The sequence below is a fragment of the Copadichromis virginalis genome, linkage group LG5 (genome assembly GCF_057382275.1).
Source record: "Copadichromis virginalis isolate Kocher_CV1m ecotype Utaka linkage group LG5, C_Virginalis_male_GT1.1, whole genome shotgun sequence".
In the NCBI taxonomy this organism is placed as follows: domain Eukaryota; kingdom Metazoa; phylum Chordata; class Actinopteri; order Cichliformes; family Cichlidae; genus Copadichromis; species Copadichromis virginalis.
In genome coordinates, this window is record NC_140622.1 from 32,035,542 (window position 1) to 32,056,091 (window position 20,550).

The 20,550-nt window shown below is 38.6% G+C and overlaps 2 protein-coding genes across 2 annotated transcripts; one reads left to right on the forward strand and one right to left on the reverse strand.

The window, feature by feature from the left end:
* Positions 1-204: 204 nt before the first annotated feature.
* rnf207a (ring finger protein 207a) lies at positions 205-19,359 on the reverse strand. Its single transcript, XM_085457367.1, is given in 19 exon segments — positions 205-918; positions 920-976; positions 1,490-1,582; positions 2,121-2,238; positions 2,323-2,374; positions 2,643-2,828; positions 3,371-3,548; positions 6,196-6,302; positions 7,259-7,327; positions 7,690-7,758; positions 9,012-9,084; positions 10,287-10,333; positions 11,082-11,207; positions 12,109-12,184; positions 12,360-12,441; positions 12,798-12,942; positions 13,524-13,656; positions 18,439-18,629; positions 18,830-19,359. Coding segments are annotated over 19 exon segments (1,944 nt in total). The 5' UTR covers positions 18,890-19,359; the 3' UTR covers positions 205-836.
* zpr1 (ZPR1 zinc finger) lies at positions 14,509-16,512 on the forward strand. Its single transcript, XM_085457366.1, has one exon. It carries the CDS (start codon positions 14,668-14,670, stop codon positions 16,027-16,029), a length of 1,362 nt encoding a protein of 453 aa, XP_085313492.1. The 5' UTR covers positions 14,509-14,667; the 3' UTR covers positions 16,030-16,512.
* Positions 19,360-20,550: the final 1,191 nt, after the last annotated feature.

Below are 20,550 nucleotides of genomic sequence, written 5' to 3' on the forward strand. Positions count from 1 at the left end.
AGGAATATATTTCATACTGCACTACTGAAAGCCTTAGTTGGCTGGCATATTGGGGATGAGTATGATGTTGGAAAAAGCTAGCAGGAGATGGAGGTTAAGGCAAGGCCAGTAACATTCACACACCTCTGCCATTACAGCTCTTCTGCTTTTTGCATGTGGATGTTGAAACTGCAGGCAAAAAAAAAAAAGCTCCACACACAATCCTGGAATAGACTGCCTCATTTTACGTTACGCCGACGCACGAGATGATACACATGACACACATCAACATGTGACCTCAGCTGACACCAAGAATGACACACACATCATTGCATTTGCTGTGTTTCATCTGTGCTGTCACGCCGGTTCAACGGTCTTCTGGGTAATCGGACCCAGGCAGTCATCCATCATCAGCCTCCACAGGAAATGTTTTATGCAAAGAATAGATACCAGAAAATGCAATTCCACACACTGTAAAAAAACAACCAGACAGAGCGATAATTCACAGTCTCAGTGTACTCATCATTCTAACAGCACAACAACACAAACAGAGCAACAAAAGGCAATCCAGAAACGTCACCTTATTCACTTTTGTTAATGAATCCCATGACAGCTCTTTATGATATTGTTGTATTTGTCCACATTGAATAAGGAGGTCCTGTAAGTCAGGCTCTGACAGGTGTGAGTCCTTGGCCTCCGTGTATATCCACTTAGTGTCAATCCCAGCGCTCACCTTGGAGCTGTTGACAGCTTCCTGCTGCTGAGAAAATGTCATGGTGTGGACAGCCATGAGAGTCACATCCCATCCTGTGCTTGTCATGGCTGAATTAAAGCACGCTGGTGCAATGAGTTGGTGTTTATGAAGGCATCTCATTGCCGCTGGACGCCTCTGTGGGGCCCCTCTGCCTGCCTGTACGGCGGGTCTTGACAGGATTCTCCCTCGAGCATCAGTGGGCGGCTGTTCTTGTCTCTGTCTTTAACACAAGTCTGGTTGTCACTGTGAATGAAAATAAATGACAATGCTCACCGTAAAACCAAACACATAAATCTTTTTGATGCCAGTGACTACATTTAACAGCATATATTACAACATTTTGGGTGAACATAAACAGAAATACAGATAATTGTTTGATTTTTACTTTTATATGTCATTCTAATAAGAGTGATGAAACAAGGCATAAACATTTAAATGTTTCTTGTGTGTGTGTGTGTGTGTGTGTGGGGGGGGGGGGTTAGTTCTACAAATGAACAAAAAAAACACAAACCCCACACAAAAAGTTCCCTCAATCACTCAAACCTTTGCATCAAAGGCAGAAAAAAATCCTCAGAGACTGAAGAATTTTTCCTGAGGTTTGAAGTCCTTAAATTAAAGTACATATAATCTCTTATTCACAAAACAAACAAAATCTTTCATGCTGTGTGGCAGCTCTTTTATTCTAGCTGACAGTTTCTACTTAACATGAGTCTTCAGCTAGAGAAACCCTCTGTTAATCACAGCAAATATCAATACCTTTCTTGACAGTCTTTTGTCATTGTGCTGTCTTCATAGATTTTTAGCATCGTCTCGGTGCGGTCATCGAGGTGCTCTTTGGGCCCTTGAAACCTGCGAGACACATTTTAAGAGATGATTACCAAAAAAATCACACACAAACACAACATAACTCTAGCCACAGCCTTTCCTAATAAGCCTGTTTGTTTCTTTAAAAAAAAATAGGTCACAAATGTTTTGCATGTAGTGGGAATAAAGATACACGTCTACATTCACTGTGAATAAATGTCAAGGTTTTGCATTAGTATGTGTGTCCAATACTTTATATTTTAGGAGATCGTGCTCTCTGTCTTCATGTAATCACTGAATCATTGCACCCAGACATTTCTTGCATAAATTTGTGGATGAAAGACTTTTATGGACATTGTGTTACTTTCACTCTTTATAATTTACTTACTTTCTGAAAGCTGATTATTTTTGGTGGAGCTTTCGTGTTTGAGTAACGAGGCTGTATCGTGTTGTATTTCAAAATAAAAACTTTATAGTTGGGGGCTGTTTTTTGTGGCAGATTGATCCAAACTTTGTTAACTATCAGTGAGAGCTGCCTCTGTGTTGCCAGACATTGTAGTCATCCACTTTCTTAATACAACACCTGGGCTCAAGTCTCTCTTTCACTTTAGCAATGGACAGGATGTAGGGGCTGATCTGTCTAGCGATGGTGGTGAGGTAAGAGTTCTCCTGCTTCAGCTGCATCAGGTCCTGAAGCTGGGCTGCAGTCAGTAAACAAAGTTAATTAGACCTATTAAAAAAGATTCTTTAAATTTGAATTTTTGTTGTCATTATTGGGGACAAACCTTCATAGATCTCCTGCTCATTCGTGACCCTCTGAAAAGTCTCATCCCACATCTGCAAAGAAAAGGTGCAAAGTAAGCTGATTCTCACAGAGCAAAATGTTGCAGGAACTGCAGTTGGTTCACTCAAGGGATACATTGGCATTTGCAGTTTTCTTTTTTCTTCTGTTTGCATTCCCTGTAGTCTACATTTATGACAAATGGGTGAAAACTAGCTTGTTAATATGTAATATTTAGCTAGAGGTACCAATCAAGCACACATGTTGATAGGTTTTAATCAGAAGTGCCAGAACATACTAAATGTCAGGTATCACTCGGCGCACCTCTTCAAACATGACTCTCATAGTTTCTACTGTGGAGTACTGGGCAGCTATCTGACTGTCAATGTGTAGCGATCTGTCCAGGATCTCCCCCATTTTATCTGTGTTGATGATGGAGTGGTGCTTGGTCAAATCTCTGTGCAGCTCCTGGACCTGGTCCTTCAGATTCTGCATCTCTGTCTGCAGAGACTATAAACACACAGACATGCACATATATAGGGCAACCTGTAAGAACTTTCCTTCAAAATGATGGGTGTACAGATGCCTGTGAAGTGCAGCTGAGCATGAAAAACTTGCTGCTCACTACACAAGTTGAAAATGATCTCCTGGTGGAATTTATGCTGCTGTGTTTCACTGCTTTACTTTGTGGGCTCCTCGTGTACTGTTGCGTATCTCAGTATCTCAGTGCATCCAAATTCAGGTGATTTATAAAGTAAATATAAAACGGTAAAATATTTCATTTATCTTTATAACTAATATACCCTATTTTCTACTGATTACAAAAGCCTACTAAAAACAACAAATCATCTTTTTTATATTTAAGTAGCTGTAAGATGATGGTTCTCTTGTAACCATCATCTTAAGAAAAGAAGCACCTTTAAACCTCTTACTCCTTGGTGTAAGTATAATTAATTGTGCAAACTAAAATATTTTTGGACCTAAGGATTGGGTAATTACCACAAATCCTGAAGGTGAATCCACAATATCACAGGTCACACATATCAGCTCACCCTGTAGGCGTTCTCATAATTGCGGCAGTGCTCGGTGAAGGGTGTTTCCCTGCCCTCGGCCAAAAGAACCTTAGTGCAGATGTTGCGGTGAGAGGTGGGCCTTCGCCCAAACGCCGAGCCCAGGGGCATCTCACTGAGCGACGGGGAGCGACAAGACACAGTGAGAGGGGACTGGAGCCTGAAGAGACAGGACAAAATATATTACCACAATATCTTATATTAAAAACAAAATTCTATTCTTAACAGTCAAATTAGTTAATAAGTCAAAACCTATAATATGTTTACATAATTTATTATAGATTTTGTGTGTTTTGGTGAAATAATTAAATCAAAAACTGTGCCAGAAAGTCAAGAGAGTCTGGAACCTTTACAAAATTTACTACATGCAAATATAGTCCATTTTTGGTTCTATTTCTCTTTCATTCTTATTTTGTGTTATAACTTTATCATGCTACACATTTTTAAAGCATATTCAAAATGTATAAGTTAGACTAATTTATAAAGTCTCCTCTTTGCTTCTTCTTCCTTGGTACTTTGTAAGCCGTGCCGATTGTAACTCAAAGTTTTAAACATGTAACCTCATCAGTCACTTAGATTTATTATTGTAAGGTCTACCTTCCAATATAAAGCACCTTGAGGTGACTGTTGTTGTGATTTGGCGCTGTATAAATAAAACTGAATTGGATTTAGAAAGTATGAAAGTACAGATATGTAAGCTACCAAAATCAAGTATCCACTATATCTCACTAATGTCTTTGGTGACAAACATACATTTTTACATTTTCTTTCCATAAAATACTGCAAAATTTGGACAAAGCAGACCATCTGCTGCTGTTCATATTAAAAACTAACCACAGAAAAAACGACAGACAGCGACAGTAAATCCGCAGAGGAACTGTTTAGAAGTTGTCACTATCATGAGTGCGGTCATGAGTAAATCAACATAACTGCTGTCACTCAAAAGAGTAGCGCCTTATTGTCATCACTTCTCTGAAAGTATAAAGGTATGCAAGCACAGCATGTGGTAGCGCAACTAAACCTGCTTTTATCTGGGTCCTGGTAGGACCATAATTTTGGCTTCATGCCTAAAACAGCATAAACAACCAGAAAGGCGTTTTGTGGTGGGTGAGGTGTGAATGGATTACTCTCACGTTCCCATCTCCAAAAATCCAGGCTGTGTCTCAACACAGCTGATTAAAGACTTTGACAGTACTAAAGCAGCAGCATTCTTTGCATGAAAGAACTTACATGTACGACTTCACTGAGCTTCTGTTCTGTGAAATTATGATAAAAAATAGGGCCAGCCAGCTGGCTGTCCACCAATCCCTGCTTGCATTGCATCCTGCATTAGAAGCATTCAGACACAACAGCACATTCAGCTGAGTAACAGGCTACACCATGTGGGTGTTATTTTGAACTACCATATGGTAAAGAAAAGCTAATTTATTCCTCTGTTTCTGAATTGAGGTACAAAGTGAAGTTCAAGCACCTTGTGTAACCGCTGCCATCCTACAGTGCCACAGGCTTCAATGGAAATGTACCCACGAGTGCTAAAGCCAGGCTCTGATTCATAAACAAATTTAGTCAAATCTACACAGCAGTGGTGACTTAAAGATAACTCCAAAAGTTAAATAAATATTCTGGGCTTACAATGCAAGTTAAGGTATATGTTATATACTCAAAAAGAAAAGAAATTACCTGCAACCTGGTGGCCTCTTACTCCTGCCTCTTTGTCCAGAGCTGATGCAACAGCAAACTTGTCTGAAACATGTATTTCTCTGTCTGCTCTACACGTTATCCTCTGAACATCCAGCCCCTGTCCTCCCAGTAGTGACGCCAGTTAAAGACTTCGCCCGTGCTAAAACAGTGACATCAACGGTCTGGAACAAAACGGTCGGGCGGCCCCTGCGTGCCAACTTACAGATGAATCCGAGAGAGTTCTGTGAAACCGGGATAAAAATAGTGCCAGGCAGCCGACTGACCACCAATCCCTACCTACTTTGCATCTTGCATTGGCAGGGCGTTAACTAAATTGCAAAGGAGAGTTGTCAGTATGTTGGCATTAGTGGGTGGGCTTAAGGACCTGTGAACAGTTGCGAGACACTGATGTGGAAAGAAAATGATCAGGGGAGTTTGTGTATGTGGATAATGACATAAAGCAAAACAAGAGAGGACTGAACTCTTCGTATTTTTATGGGTAGCGGCATGTGTCATTGTAATGTAATTACAATGTATAATTAATTTTATTTCATATTTTACTATTGAGAAGCACTTTGGTGTACCTCTGGTCTATAAATGTGCTATATAAATAAAGTATCGATTGATTGATGTGTCATATTTACTGTTGACTTAATATGATTACAGCTTGAGGAAAAAAAGAGAAAAAAAACACTGTGCAGGAACTGTGAGCACGTGCAACCACTCATGCATCCTTCTCCTGAATGTTATCTGGCCACGGCACAACCAGACCTTTTTAATACAGGACGAAGGACCTCCTGTCCAGCCTCCACACGACAAGGTGAGTTACATAAATATATCAGCATACAGAGCTTACAGACAGATGAAATAACTGCCATAGTGGCAGTCAGCACGGCGCCTCCTTTTGTCTCACTGCAGTCCATGTGCACTTGCAAAACATTTGGGGATTTTGAGTTTGGATGCTTCACAAGTGTGAAATTTTCTGCCCAGACTTTTGTTTACTTGGAAGAATACAAAAGATGCCGTGGAAATATTCAGTTGGTGAAAGAACAATGTAAAAATAAAACTCACAGGAAGGGATCAGTTAGTGATTACATTTAAAGTGGTTCTAAGCCAAATGATCTTACCGTATTGCAGCACTTGTGGAACCAGTGACAGAAGGAGGGCAGCGTGGTCCTATCTGCAGCAGAGGCTCTAGACAGCGAGCAAACTCACTTCTGTACTCTGTGTTGATCTAATGGAGAGCAGAGATAATGTCACTCAGCCTTATTCGGGTTAAAAAAAAGAAATAAATAGCACAAAGTACAAAGAAATATCAAACAAAGTACTTTAAGATTATACAACTTATTTGAAAATGCATCTGTGGATAATACAATCATAACACCCATGTCCCCATCATAGATTTTTTTTATATGAGATATATTTGTTAGCATGTATCTGTTGCTTTAAATATTACGATTACAGATATAGAGACACAAATGGCAGAAACACTGCAGATATATTTTCTCGTAGACACACCTCCTGCTGTCTGCTTTGCTGATTGGATTTAAGAGATTAAAAATTATGTGAATCTTCACCAAACCAGGAAATGTCTTTTGAGTTCACGAATCTACATACTGAAGCTCTCCAGTTGCCTTAAGATGATTAAATGCCTCACCCAAGAAGTGTTACATATTTATTTTTGCTTTCCTAGATTATAATCTATCTGTTTAACCAAGTGGCTTTTAATAATAAGTTTTAATAGCTCTTCCTGTATGAGTGATGTTTATTGCTGTCTGCAGCATTTATGTTATGTATTTCCACATATAACACAAAAACATCTTAGCCTTGCTTGCTGGAGTGTACTTACTTAGTCCTTTGCTATGTTTAGTGTGCCGATGTAAAATTCTGGGTAATTTGTTAGCCCATGTTTTGTTCTGATTCATTTATCGTGTGTCCTCTGTGCTTCTGTCGTTTTGCCAGCTATTTCTCTTCCTTATTTAATCTGTTGCATTAAGCTATCAGAGATCCACAGACAAACTGTGTTGTGTCGCTTATTAATAAACAAATGTAGTGCACGTTAAAAGGCCAAAAACTTTATATAAAAGAAAAAGTAGTTCTGACTAAAAAAGAATAACAACTAAAGGCTCCAGTGGATCGCTTTCTCAGTGTAACCTTTTTTATGTCTGAATGAATGCTGTTCCTACTTACTTTGCTGCTCTGCACTGGTTTCAGTCGATGAGGGAGCTTCACAATCCTCTTCAGCCTCTCCATGAGTTGCTGTGTACGCAAGAACATCCAGGTGTGATTCAGTGACCTGTTTAACCTCCCCAAGACACTGTGGACCTCATCTATTTAAAAGCCTATTCAGTGCAGCTAATACTGCAACTTTTCTCTTGCCAAGAAAACTTCCCCAGAAAGAGCAGAGCCCTTTGTGTACGCAGCAGACAGGACAGTCTCCTGTTATTAATCCATGCTTCTTCTTCCATACTCACTCATTCTTTTGTACTCACTCATTTCTTTTACTTTTGTACATCTTATACTGAAGGGCTGTTTTCCTTTATTGCAAAAAATACTAAAATACTTTCAAAATTATGGACATGGATCACAGCTTCTGTTCACCCAGTTTTTGCTATACTTACATAGCCCATATCCAAAAACTCAAACTTGTTAGCTGAGCTGAGGAAGGCTGAACAGGTGACAAGGTGGACCTTTAAGGATGAAAAGTTAAAGATTAGAGTAAAAAAAAAAAACAGATGCAAGAAGAAGAAATTTGCAAATGTATACAGATCTATATAATACAAATCTACTGAAATAACCTATTAGCTGTTTTGTTTTTTACTGTTGCTTTCATTGGCTGCTTGATTTGTTTTTGAAACATAAACTGTTTTGTTAAGTTAAAAAAAAGGTGTAATGGGATGAAATTCTAACCCAGAATGTTTAAAAAGAGAAACCCAGAGCCTTAACAGTCGAAGAATTTTCCCAGTTCAGATACAGTTAAACACGAGTAGTTCCTTGTTGTAAAAAATAGTGATGTATTGTTTACTTTATAATCTTTATCGTTTGCTATCAGCTGTTTTCACCGTACTGTTTTTATTTCTTTATTACTGTTTTCCTTTAGTTTTGTGATGTAATTTTCCATAAACAGATTCTATTTGGTTGGCTTTCACAATGTGTGACACGACGTCAGCTTTTACAGCTTTTACCTGAGTTTTTGCACCACAAATTGGAGTGCTGCTGTATTTAGCATTTTAACCACTAAATGTATTATGAAGATGAAATAATAAATAATAATCATCACAACCTTTCTGAATTAATGATTTTAAACATTGTATTACACTATAAAAGTTTACATTACATTTATGTCAATATTTTTGTGCAGATACAGCCTTGATAGTATTAAACTGTATTTATAAAGGAAGGTTTTTGTTGTTGTTTTCTTTACAAGGTTTCTTGTATTTAATTTGTTAGATTGTATCCAGTGCCTTTAAAATGTGACAAGTGTTAATATGTGACCAGGTGGGAGTGATACTCGTCACACAATTGCCACAGCCCAGTGCATGATGGGATTGACACTGAATGGGCATCTTGTGTATCCACTCAGAAACCTGCAACTTTGATAAAATCTCAGCATTTGATTCATTTGTAACCACAGCTCAACACTGGCTAATTGAATATGTCTCAGTTAAATCAAAACAGATCATAATAAGTTGATTTATTATTAGAATTATATGCAGACAGATTTTTATACTTTATTCACTGCATTATTGCAGTACAATCAGGTAATTCAAGTACTTTTTGCTCATATTTTGCGTTTTTACTCATTCTTTTACTAGTTCTCTTAATTGCGTATTTTTATGTTGTTCTGTGTGTACTCTTAATTTATTAAGGATCCGAGTATTTTCTTTCAAGGTCTGATAGTTGTGGAGAAACAGAAACATTTGTCTACTTTACAGCACTTAACCTGGAGGGTAGGTAGGAGTGCAGTAAGGTGTGACAGTTGCTCCTTCAGTGCTTTCTCCTTCTCTTCATGTTGGCTGCAAACACACAAATGCACAAATATGTAAGACTACACCTTCACATTCACGCTTGCCACAATACACAGAGGAATCAGCTCAGGAGATGCAACCGCAAACAACATACTCCATATTTCCAGGAGCTAATCTATCTGTCTTCTCTTGTAACAAACACACAAGCACAGATGCCGGCTCAGATACACAAAGCCTTACATAAATAGCCTTTAACGCCCTTCCGGGAAGGCAGCCGCTGGCTGGCTTCCAGGCAAGAGGGAGACAGAAAGAGATGGAGGACACCAGCCACAAAAAATCTCATTAAAGATCCCCACAGAGTGCAACTTCATACACTCACCCACTCAAATACATAAAATTGTTCCCATTCAATCATGCACACGTACACATGGAGTGCTTGGAGAGGCGAGCAAAAGTGCTTGCAATGTTTTCCAGACAAAATAAAAACCTGGATAAACACAAATTTAAGTTTGCGAGTTTATCATCAGTTGGTGATAAGCCATTAGTCTTTCATAAATTTTACCTGACGTGCAGTTAATTGAACCAACGTACTAATTAGCTGCAACAGTGGCATTTAATCAAAGTTTACTGATTCTAATATAAATCTATTTGTAATTATTTTCGTGGCATAGAGTCAATGTTAAATAGTTTGAGAAACAAAAGTTCTGCACAAGCAAGCAGCTAAAAAGTAAATAGCAAAGTGGGAAAGAAAAGATAATATTCTCAAGACGGTGTATTATATATTTTCACTTGACCCATCAGTCGTCGTAAATATGTTCTGTTTTAATGCAAAATGTAGAAAATCTACAGACAGCTTCTAGGCTTTCCCGGAGCAGTTGCTTTTGTTGATATTATAGACTTCAGTAAGTCTGTGATTTACATATCATTTATTTGTTTTCCAACACTTTTCAGTTAGCCTTATTTTCATTGAATGGATGCAGACACACATATAATCTTACTGAAGTGGTTTAAATTCAGCTCCATGCTTTGATGAAAATCCAAGAAAAGGTGTTCGGTGCGGACAGAGATTATTCCAGAGCAAACAGGGCACTGCTATTTATCACCCTGTGCACAATGCAGCATGATACAATGGAAAAGGGTACCAAGTCATACAGTGACAGTGGATAATGGCATTCAGCCTCGTAAATATTATGACACAAACTGTGTGGAACAATGTAAGAAAGCTAACTCTTTATAAATGTGGTTTTTACCTTTGAGCTGCTTTTAACAGGATCTTCTTCCTCTCTTCTAGTTTTTCCTGTCAGATCAGAAAAGAGAAAACAGACTCTTTTATCCACCGTAAAATAGCCTTGAGGTCTCTAACATTAATTTTCAACATGTAAAATCCACAGTGTGCTTTCTGTTCTGTTTGATTGTGCATTTTGCAAATAAAATTCACTCTTCTCTCACAATTAGGTTAACAGAGACATCCAGTGGCCAAGCAGTGCTAATGGTGCCAGAATGTGCCATGTGTTATTTCTGTGAAGAAGATGATTAAGGCAGATGGTTAAATCTAAGCAAACTATCTGACAGCCATTCAGTGAGTCCAGATTAGTCCACTTCTCTGCAACTAATTTAATCTAAGCAGACCTGACACATTAAATCCTGGTAACCCAATGGATCATGTGAACATAATAAAAAACATTTGGTGTTAGAGATGATCTCTGCATTCACTTTAAACCCAAAAATATTTCTATAGACAGAAGTTTAGAGACAGTTGGATCTTTTTCCAGTAAAAAATTTTAAGATTCAAAGAAGAGAACAGGGCAATAACCCTTTTTCTAAAGCTAAGGGATCATTTTAACATCTTTACACCTCACCACACCTGTCATCACAGCGCCTGTTGTGGTTACAGTGTTTAAACATTCTGATGCATCATCATCAGAGCTAGACTCAAACACTGTCAACACATTCAAACAAATATTTGTGTACGCAGTTTTCTTTTCCTACAGTTGGCTGGGGAGGATAAACAACAGCACCTGAATAAAATTGGATCAATATGTGACCTGCAAACTGTTGAACAGACTGCAGATTGCGTTCTCTTCTTCCTCCACGTTCAGACACACTTCTCCTAGCATAGCTCTCAGCAGAAGGATCGCCTCTCCAGTTGAAGTTTGCAGTTCCTTTACCACCTACAGAGGGAAAAGAGCGCTTGGTGACAATCGTGAGCTTTTTAACAATTTAATGAATGGGAATCATCTTTTATTTCAGGGAATGCAAGATCGTTCAATCGATTGTAGCACTTGATTGTACAGATATACTTAATAAAGTCCTTGAGATTTGGACTGGTTTAGTGTAGCTGTTTTTTTTATTGCCCAGTTCCAGGTAACACACAAAACACAACAACCGCCCTTATTTCTGAAATATGTCCCCAAGCACCTTCAAGCCAGAGGACATGGTTTCTCAGCCAGGCTGGGGATCGGACCTGAGGCAAGAGGAGTTTGGAGTTAAAGTATCTTCAGGTTTTGTTAATATGTGAAGGAAGAATAGAGCAGCAGACTGATAAGACCTCTACTCACAGTAGAGCCTGTGCACCTCCTGATCCAATGGTAGTTTTGATATCTGACTAGGATCTTATGAACCAGAACATAAGAGATTATGTCTCTCAGATGCCTTGATGAAAACATCTCTTTACAGTCTTAGTTATGATGGTGGAGGCGTGTTACAGGGAAGATAGAGGTCTGAGGAACTATGCTTGAAGTGCTTGTCCTGTAATCTGGACCAGGATAAGTGGCAAAAAATGGATGGACATACTGGAAATACTTTATTACTTGAAAATGTCACATATATGACTGGACAGTTCTATAGACTTTGGGCATGCAAGCTTTTCTTGGTAAGCCCAAAAAATGGGCAGTCAAATAGAAGCACAAATTAAAATGTTATTTTAACGAGCTAAACAAATTTTGGGAACACCTGCACCGCATCTCACATTATTATCAACACTTCATAGTACCTGAATTATTCATAATGCTTTTTTTTTTTTTTTGCCTTGAGTGTCATGAATATGTAGATGAACAAACAGGACTCTCTCACCAGCACAGCTTGGTCCAACATCTCACACCCCTGCATGTAAGCAGTTTCAATATCAATGCAGTGACTCCGACTCTCCCTGGGGAAAAACAAAAACACACCTGAATTAGCATGGAGAAGAGAAGAGAAGAGAAGAGAAGAGAAGAGAAGAGAAGAGAAGAGAAGAGAAGAGAAGAGAAGAGAAGAGAAGAGAAGAGAAGAGAAGAGAAGAGAAGTTCTGACAATCATAAATTTTATGCAGCGGGTTCACTCACACTTGCATGTCCCTGAAGCATTTGATGCAAAGCATAGACTTATTCTCTGTAGAGAATAGGATGTAAGGTTCCTCGTGGAGAGCTGTGGAGACACAGACGCCTTTTAACTTCAGCTCACAGGAGTGCCAGAGTTAAAGTACTGCTATTCTGTTATTCTAGTGGGCCGTATGTAACAAGTAAGGTTCATAATACAGACACAGGTTGCTGATTAAATTTAAAGACCACACTCATACTGACTGGGGTGTTAACACCACTCCTTTTTATGCTGCGTTTAAAAATTACCCACCACTGCGTGTGAGAGTATGATTAACATGTAGCCAGGAAAATTCAGCCACAGCGCTGGAATAACTACAGTTCTTATGAACATGTTTCTACACAGGTGTAATTGAGCCTCGTAGGTGAGTAATTCTTCTGGAGTAAATTACAGGTGGCACTCACAGCATTTCCTGTGTTTGGCTTTGGTGCGTTTGGCCAAGGACACAATCTCATGGTGGGAAAACATTCTGGCCTTGTGTGTCAGCTCCCTGCAGGTGGCGCACAATGGCTGGCTGCAAGTGTTACAGTAGTACATCACCCCTGTGTCCTGTATAAATAAGAATATTTAAGAATGTTTTAAAAGATTTATGAATATGTTTTATATTAAAATTTTCACTGTTGTACTCAGTGGTCATTTAGACTTTAATTTAGAGAACATATATTATAGGAAGAATGTGAGCAGCATTAAAATTGCATATGAAACATCAAAAAATTAAAACTGAAAAGCTGAAGTGAAAAATTTTGAAGTTCTACAAACACTCCTGCAGAAATTAAGAATTCAGCCCCTTTAAAAGCTGCATCCCTGTTAGCCTTTGGTTTCTCCTATGCACTTATAAAGCCCAAGTAATAGGTTGCCTGTTTTCCTAATATGAAATAAGCATGCCATTAAAAGGGACTGTTTTGGATCCTGGTAAAGCTGGCTGGGTTAAGCATGTGAACCGTATGTTTTAAGGCTATTTACTCCTGGGTTCAAGTGAGCTTTGAGGCCATTTACTGCATGCCTTTCTCCTGGCTTTCCTGTCATAATAAAGACTAAAGAATTGGAAGCCTTTAAGAGAATGCAGGTAATTTTCTGGTTATCCATGGGCTCATTTAACATGAATTAATGTTGGTCTGTTAGATCAGTACCTTTTTGTTGCTTTCCTGGTCACAATTGGCACACTGCACCGCCTCCTCAGCATCTGCATTGTTGTCAACAAGAAACTTCAGAAGACGGTCCTCTGGTGGGAGGCTATTATTCCCTTTTACTATAGATGGGTATCTGTGGCAAAGACAAACAGCTTAAAAAAAATATGTTAAGAGGAATCATGAAAGTTATCTACAAACAGTATTTTGTGAATTTTCAAGTTCACTCCTGCTGGGAATCACTAAAACAATAACGACACAGTAATATGCAGCTCATCCACTCATAACATATAGGGCATTCTAAAAAAAAATGCAATAAAAAAGGGCCTGACTGTCAGTCTATATCAGAGAATAATTTGCTTTTCTAAACTACACCAGACAGATTCATCAGTTTGCAAATCGTGACAGTGTTTTTACAGGAGGCTGTGATTCAACACATAGTAATTTAAAACCTGTATAACATGCAAAAGATCCATTCCATTTTGCACAAAATCTGCTAAATCAAAAATGTGGAGCTACCAACTGTGGTGACCCCTTGTGAATAATGGAGCATCTAAAAGTAGCTTTTAATGTGATGCAGCAGAGAGTAAACACACCCCTGTCACAGTGTTTTCTAAAACACTGGGGGGGGGGGGGGGGGGGGGGAAGGGGCGTTAGTGCTTTTTTCAAAGGCCTAACATTTTCTCATATCTTATATCTCATATCTATCTTTCTTCATAGATAGATAGATAGATAGATAGATAGATAGATAGATAGATAGATAGATAGATAGATAGATAGATAGATAGATATTTCCAGTGATCTGCAAAAATATAACAAAATCACACATAATATAAGACCGAAATATTTTTTTAAAAAAGAAAGAAAGAAAATTGCAAAACGAGCTTGTCTCCATGAAGAAGAATAAAAACCTTTCAAATATTTTGGTGCAGTATTGCAGCAAGCCTGAGGGGGCAGCACTGGAGACCTAAACACTGCCGCTGTCACCGGCGAAGAAGAGAAAGCGGAAGACTGTCAAATAAACGTGCGCTGTAGCGGAGGTTTGGTGGTGTGTTATCTGGAAATTTCTAGCAAGAGCTATCTCTGTAGGGAAAACGACAGCGTGTGTAACCTTTTCGACAAAGCGACGTTATAGTCAGCGTTAAACATGTCTGTTATTTCAGAGGAACATGTTCGAGGTGGCAGCGTTTTCAAGGATATCAGCGCAGACGACGACGACTGGCAGCCCACTGAGATTGAGAGCCTGTGTATGAACTGCTACAAGAACGGTACAACACGTTTGCTTCTGACCAAAATCCCTTTCTTTAAAGAAATAATTCTGAGCTCCTTCAGCTGCGCCAACTGTGGCTGGACAAACACTGAAATCCAGTCTGCGGGTCGGATTCAAGAGCAAGGCGTGTGTTACACGCTTAAAGTCAAAACAAAAGAGGACCTAAACCGGGAGGTTGTAAAAGCAGACAGCGCGACCACAAGGATCCCCGAGCTGGATTTTGAAATCCCTGCCTTCACTCAGAAGGGCTCTCTGTCTACCATTGAGGGTCTTTTAGACAGAGCAGTCGCAGGATTGGAGCAAGACCAGGTTGTGAGGCGAGCCACACATCCTGAGGTGGCTGTGAAGATAGAAGAATTCATCCAGAAGCTCAGGAAGCTAAAAGAGGTTGAAAATGAGTTCACCCTGGTGATTGAGGATCCATCTGGGAACAGTTTTGTGGAAAATCCTGTAGCACCGCAAAAAGATGAGGCTCTCACAGTAGCCTTCTTCAAGCGGACAGTCCAGCAGGATATACAGCTGGGAATAAAGGCAGATGATGACCTGGATGAGGAACCAGCTGGCAACGACCTGGAGACGATGAGAAATGAAGTTCTGACATTCAACACTAACTGTCCCGAGTGCAACGCACCAGCCTCAACCAACATGAAACTGGTCCAGATCCCCCACTTCAAGGAGGTAATCATCATGGCCACTAACTGTGACAGCTGTGGCCATCGGACCAATGAGGTGAAATCAGGTGGAGCGACAGAGGCGCTTGGCACCAAGATCACCCTGCACATCACCGATCCTTCAGACATGACCCGAGATTTGCTGAAGTCAGAGACGTGCGCCGTCATCATTCCAGAGCTGGAATTCGAGCTGGGAATGGCAGCCCTGGGTGGGAAGTTCACAACTCTTGAGGGCCTGCTGAAAGACATCAAAGACCTGACTGTCTCCAAAAACCCCTTCATCTGTGGGGACAGCAGCACTGCAGATCGGATACAGAAGCTGCGTGAGTTTGGAGAGAAAATAGACAAGATCATTGTAGGAGAACTCGATGTCCATGTCATCCTTGATGACCCTGCAGGGAACAGCTATTTACAGAATGTCTACGCTCCGGAGCCAGATCCCGAGATGACTGTTGAGAAGTACGCCCGCTCGTTTCAACAGAATGAAGAGCTGGGACTGAATGACATGAAGACTGAGAATTATGAAGAGAAAAATAATGTGCCAGCAGTACCTGGAGGGACTGAATGAGTTTATCTGTGCTAATTAATGTCCAAAAGAAATCCCAGTATAATTAAGTTGCTCCATATTTTCGGCCACTTTGACTCATTTTAAGTTAAACACTGGGTGAATACTCCCTTTCATTGGTATGTTGATCAATGAGAAGAATTTCAAGTTTTCTAAATGTACTTTAAAAATAAAAGGCATATAATAAGTTGTATAATAACACATTAAAATGCTGTTGTTAATCGTACATCCTTGATGACTTAGTGCATTCTTTTGAATTCCCTGAAGATGGCACTGCATTTACTCAGATTAAAGTGATGTTTTCCTTTTAGTGGGCCACTTTCTGTGTGACAAATGTATTTATTTTGACACCTGTAAGTGTGCCAAATACTGGTATTTAATTGGCAGTTTGGCTCTGCTCTTTGATTTGGCAGATTTGACTCTGAAAGCTGAATTTTACTTTTTGTCATTGCCTTGAGTCTGAAATACAAATTCTCACTTCACTCATTTTTTGGTAGTGTTCTCAATTTATTGTACCTTGAACACAACATTTTAAACTTATTTGTTTAGAGATTATCAATATTTATTTTTTTACAGCGTAAAATATCCTATTAGCCCAGTATTAACTGACATGGAAGAAACTGCAGCAAATTTCTAATTTCAAAGGTTGAATTGGAGTGTTTATGTTTGATTAAGAAATCAATTTGAACTGAAGAGCGATTAGTTGTCTATAAACCAATTAAATTACCTTACATCTAATTAATACTGAATAAAATCACTACCTTGGTAAGAAAGTGTCTTATTTTCATACACCTTTTTAAGCCTAGTTGTAGACCTCAAAACTTGTTTCACTGATTTTTTTTTTTTAATTGTTTAAATAAAGTGTTTTTAGAACCCTCTAAACCAGTTTCCTACACGTGATTCAACCCAGTCCCGTTTTTAAAGAAATAAATACAGGACTGGGTTGAATCACGTGTAGGAAACTGGGTTAGAGGGTTATAAAAACACTGTACATGCAGATTGAAACCCAAGTGCTGTACGACCACATGTAACCAGTTTTTGTTATATTACCACATCTGCACAGGCCCGTTTGACTTAAATATTGTTCTTCTTGCCTCCACTATGAACATTTTATCTAGTTTTCATAGCAACCGGGATCCATTGTGTTCTACTAATAGAGTTGTGAGTTCCTAGATTATGTGGTTCTTGAGTGAGCAGCTGTTAGCTGATGGAAATAGCTGCCAGACAGTGGGCCCCTGTATCCTGAGCTCAGACAGCAGAGCAGAGTGGCTTTGTGCCCACTGTGTTATTAGTGTAAAAAAACAGATCCAATATGTAAAAACATATGTGTTGGTATTACTTTGACTTTTACTGTTGACTATATAATCTGATGCACCTCATGACAGTTAAACTAGCTCTGAGGAAGTTAGATGCGGGGTTCCACAGTCATTAATTTTTCAAGAGAATTGTATTTTAAGAAATTCACCTACCTCATTGGCAGTGTAATATGGGTATGTGTAAAGAATCAATATAAATTCAGATATAAACCCAGAGGAATTTGATATACAATGTTTTGGTTTTTTAAAGCAGTTCCGGGTTTGAAACTACAAGAAAGTGGAAAGCATCTCAGAATAATTAAAATACTCTCAAATTCATCACCACTATATCTGATTCAGATAAGACAAAGTCGTATGCGTTCTGACACAGTAGAATAAGACTGATACTGTGCATCAGAGGACCTTTTCTATGGACCCATGCTTTGATGAGGGAAAGTTAACACTGCAGATCTGAAGGTGACTGTGAACCACGGGTCATTCCTTAATAAGATATTAAATGGACTGCTATCATGTGACTTCTTTTGATTGTCCTAAGCTGTTAGCACTGCTGCCAAATACCAGTATGCTTTGTTTGCTTTGTGACATGGCTTCATGGAAGTTGCAGCCCCTTTGCGTATTGGGGCCAAGGGCTAAATAAGAGACTGGGTTGACCCTGCAGCTGCTCCAGCCACTCAGTTCTGCCCTACCCACACCGGGCCAGCAGTGGGTCATAGCAGCGCCCTAAAAAACAAAACAGTGAGACTTGATGTTCTTCTTCAGTCTCCTGCACAATTTACATGGAACCAATCCTGTTGAGCAGCGCTGCCCAAGATGTGTTTTCAAGAAGTAAAGTTATATTTTATTATAAGAATCCAGCTTTTATCATATTTTGACAGTTTTACTCAACTTTCTAATACAAAATATAAGTAATGTTGCTGTAAATTGTGTAAGGTTGTAATTCAAAATGACAGTGTCTTAAGCCACCAAAACCACAAGTCATTCACTTTGGTGTGATGTGGAGGCTCAGGTCTCCTAAGCACATACTAAAACAGCATGTTTGACTTATACTTTCATAGTCTAATTTGACCATGACGAACTTAAAAGTGCCCTCTCTTACCCACAGAGGGGGCAGCTGAGGCGATTGTCAATAGTCCGACCTCTCAAGCAGCGGGCACAAAAGATGTGGTAGCAGTCCAATAAACATGGGGACTGGTACTGCTCATGGCACAGGTGACACATCAAGGGGTGAACATTAGCACAATCCACTTTACACAGACTGCCCAAGTTGTTGAAGATTCCTCCTGCCATCTGGGAACAGAGTACACGAATAACAACAATCCTTTAGTTTGTTCTTGGAACAGCCTTTTTTTAAGACTACAAAATCACATTACTTTAAAAAGCTTTCGATAGTGCTGTGATACTGAATTACACCCCAGAGACCAGGCCAAGAGTGATAATGAAACACTTTGATCATGAATAATTAAACAAGGACAACATTTATCGCTTACCTTGTCAGACAAGTAATACCAGCCTGTAAATTCGGTGACTATGCACAATCCACAGATCATAAATATATAACATAAAAATAGGATGTCATCACTAACATTATATCCACTATCAAACTAAACTTACTGTAAATGTAGTAGGCCGGTCTGTGGAAAGCACAGAGTGGCTCTGTCTTACCTTTTAGTGGTGCTATCAGCTACCCACAGCAGGAATGACAGCAATGCAGAAACTCTTCAATAGTAGGGCGATGGGCTCTGTCTGCCAGGCAGCTGACAGCACACACACACCTCATGCCAGCCCCCACGTGTTGCCAAAGTGCAAAAGGGAAATTTAATATTGCCATCCCACACAGACTGTAACAACAGTTGTCCTATTTCTAATGTCCTCCTGCTCAATCCCACGTGTTCATCTGGAATATGTACATATATTTATACAACCTACTCATTCACATGTAATCTGTAGACTCAAGTAAAGTGCATTATTCCAAGGCCACATGTTTAGATAGATAGATAGATAGATAGATAGATAGATAGATAGATAGATAGATAGATAGATAGATAGATAGATAGATAGATAGATAGATAGATAGATAGATAGATAGATAGATAGATAGATAGATAGATAGATAGATAGATAGATATTGGAAGAATGGGCCAAAAACAGACCTGAGCAATGCTTGCAACTAGTTTCTCCATACAGGTAGTAGGTATTAAATACATTTCAGTAAGCATGTTCAGTACTTTTCCCTGTGTCATTTCTCATTATTACACATGACTTAATTTATAGACATCTATGTTTTGATTTTTTTGATTTTTTTTTTGCATGTGTGGATTGGATGGATTGTTACTGACATCTGGCAAGAATTTCATCCCAATAGCACCTTTAGAAATATGTGTGGCATGTTCAATATATATATATATATATATATATATATATATATATATATATATATATATATATATATATATACATATGTGTTGTGTTTTTAAATAATGTTTGCATGTGTAGGTATCTGAGGGAGTATAGCTATAATTTCATTATCCTTCCATAATGACAGTGAAATACTAGGAAAAACTGTAATATATTGTAATGCCATCTAACAAAATTACTTTTTTCCTCAAGTGGACCACATTCTGTGTAACAAATTTATCTATTTTGACACCTAGAAGCATGTCATCATCCAAATACTGTTATCTTAACTGAGTTTGGCTCTGCTCTTTGATTTGGCAGCCAAATCAAATGAATCTTGAAGTTTGTGGTTGCCTTCAAACACAAATACAAATTCTCAGCTCTATCAAGAGTTTGTTTGGTTTTGTGGGTTTTTTTTGTTTTTTTTTTTTAGTAATACTGTTAGTTTATTGCACTGTACCTTGAATACAGTCTTTTAAACTTTTTTGTTGCCAAAATATTATTATTGTTATTATTTTTTTTTTTTTCTTTTGCAGTGAAATATATCCTATAAATAACTTGTTTTATTGGTTCAAAATGTAACGTATGTACACACACACACACATACACATGTCAGTCTGTCTTTTATATAGATTTTATGAACCATATGACAGAGTATAATGACAAAAACACATAAAAAATTGTAATATGTAATCACAATAATTGTAATGTCTTCTAGCACCTTTGAAGGTATATTGATAACCTGCATAACACTATTACAATATTATTACTATTTATAATGTAATAATAATAATAATGGTAGAATATCTTTTAT

Coding starts and splice junctions, on each gene's coding strand:
- zpr1 (XM_085457366.1), top strand. CDS start 14,668: ATGTCTGTTATTTCAGAGGAACATGTTCGAGGTGGCAGCGTTTTCAAG.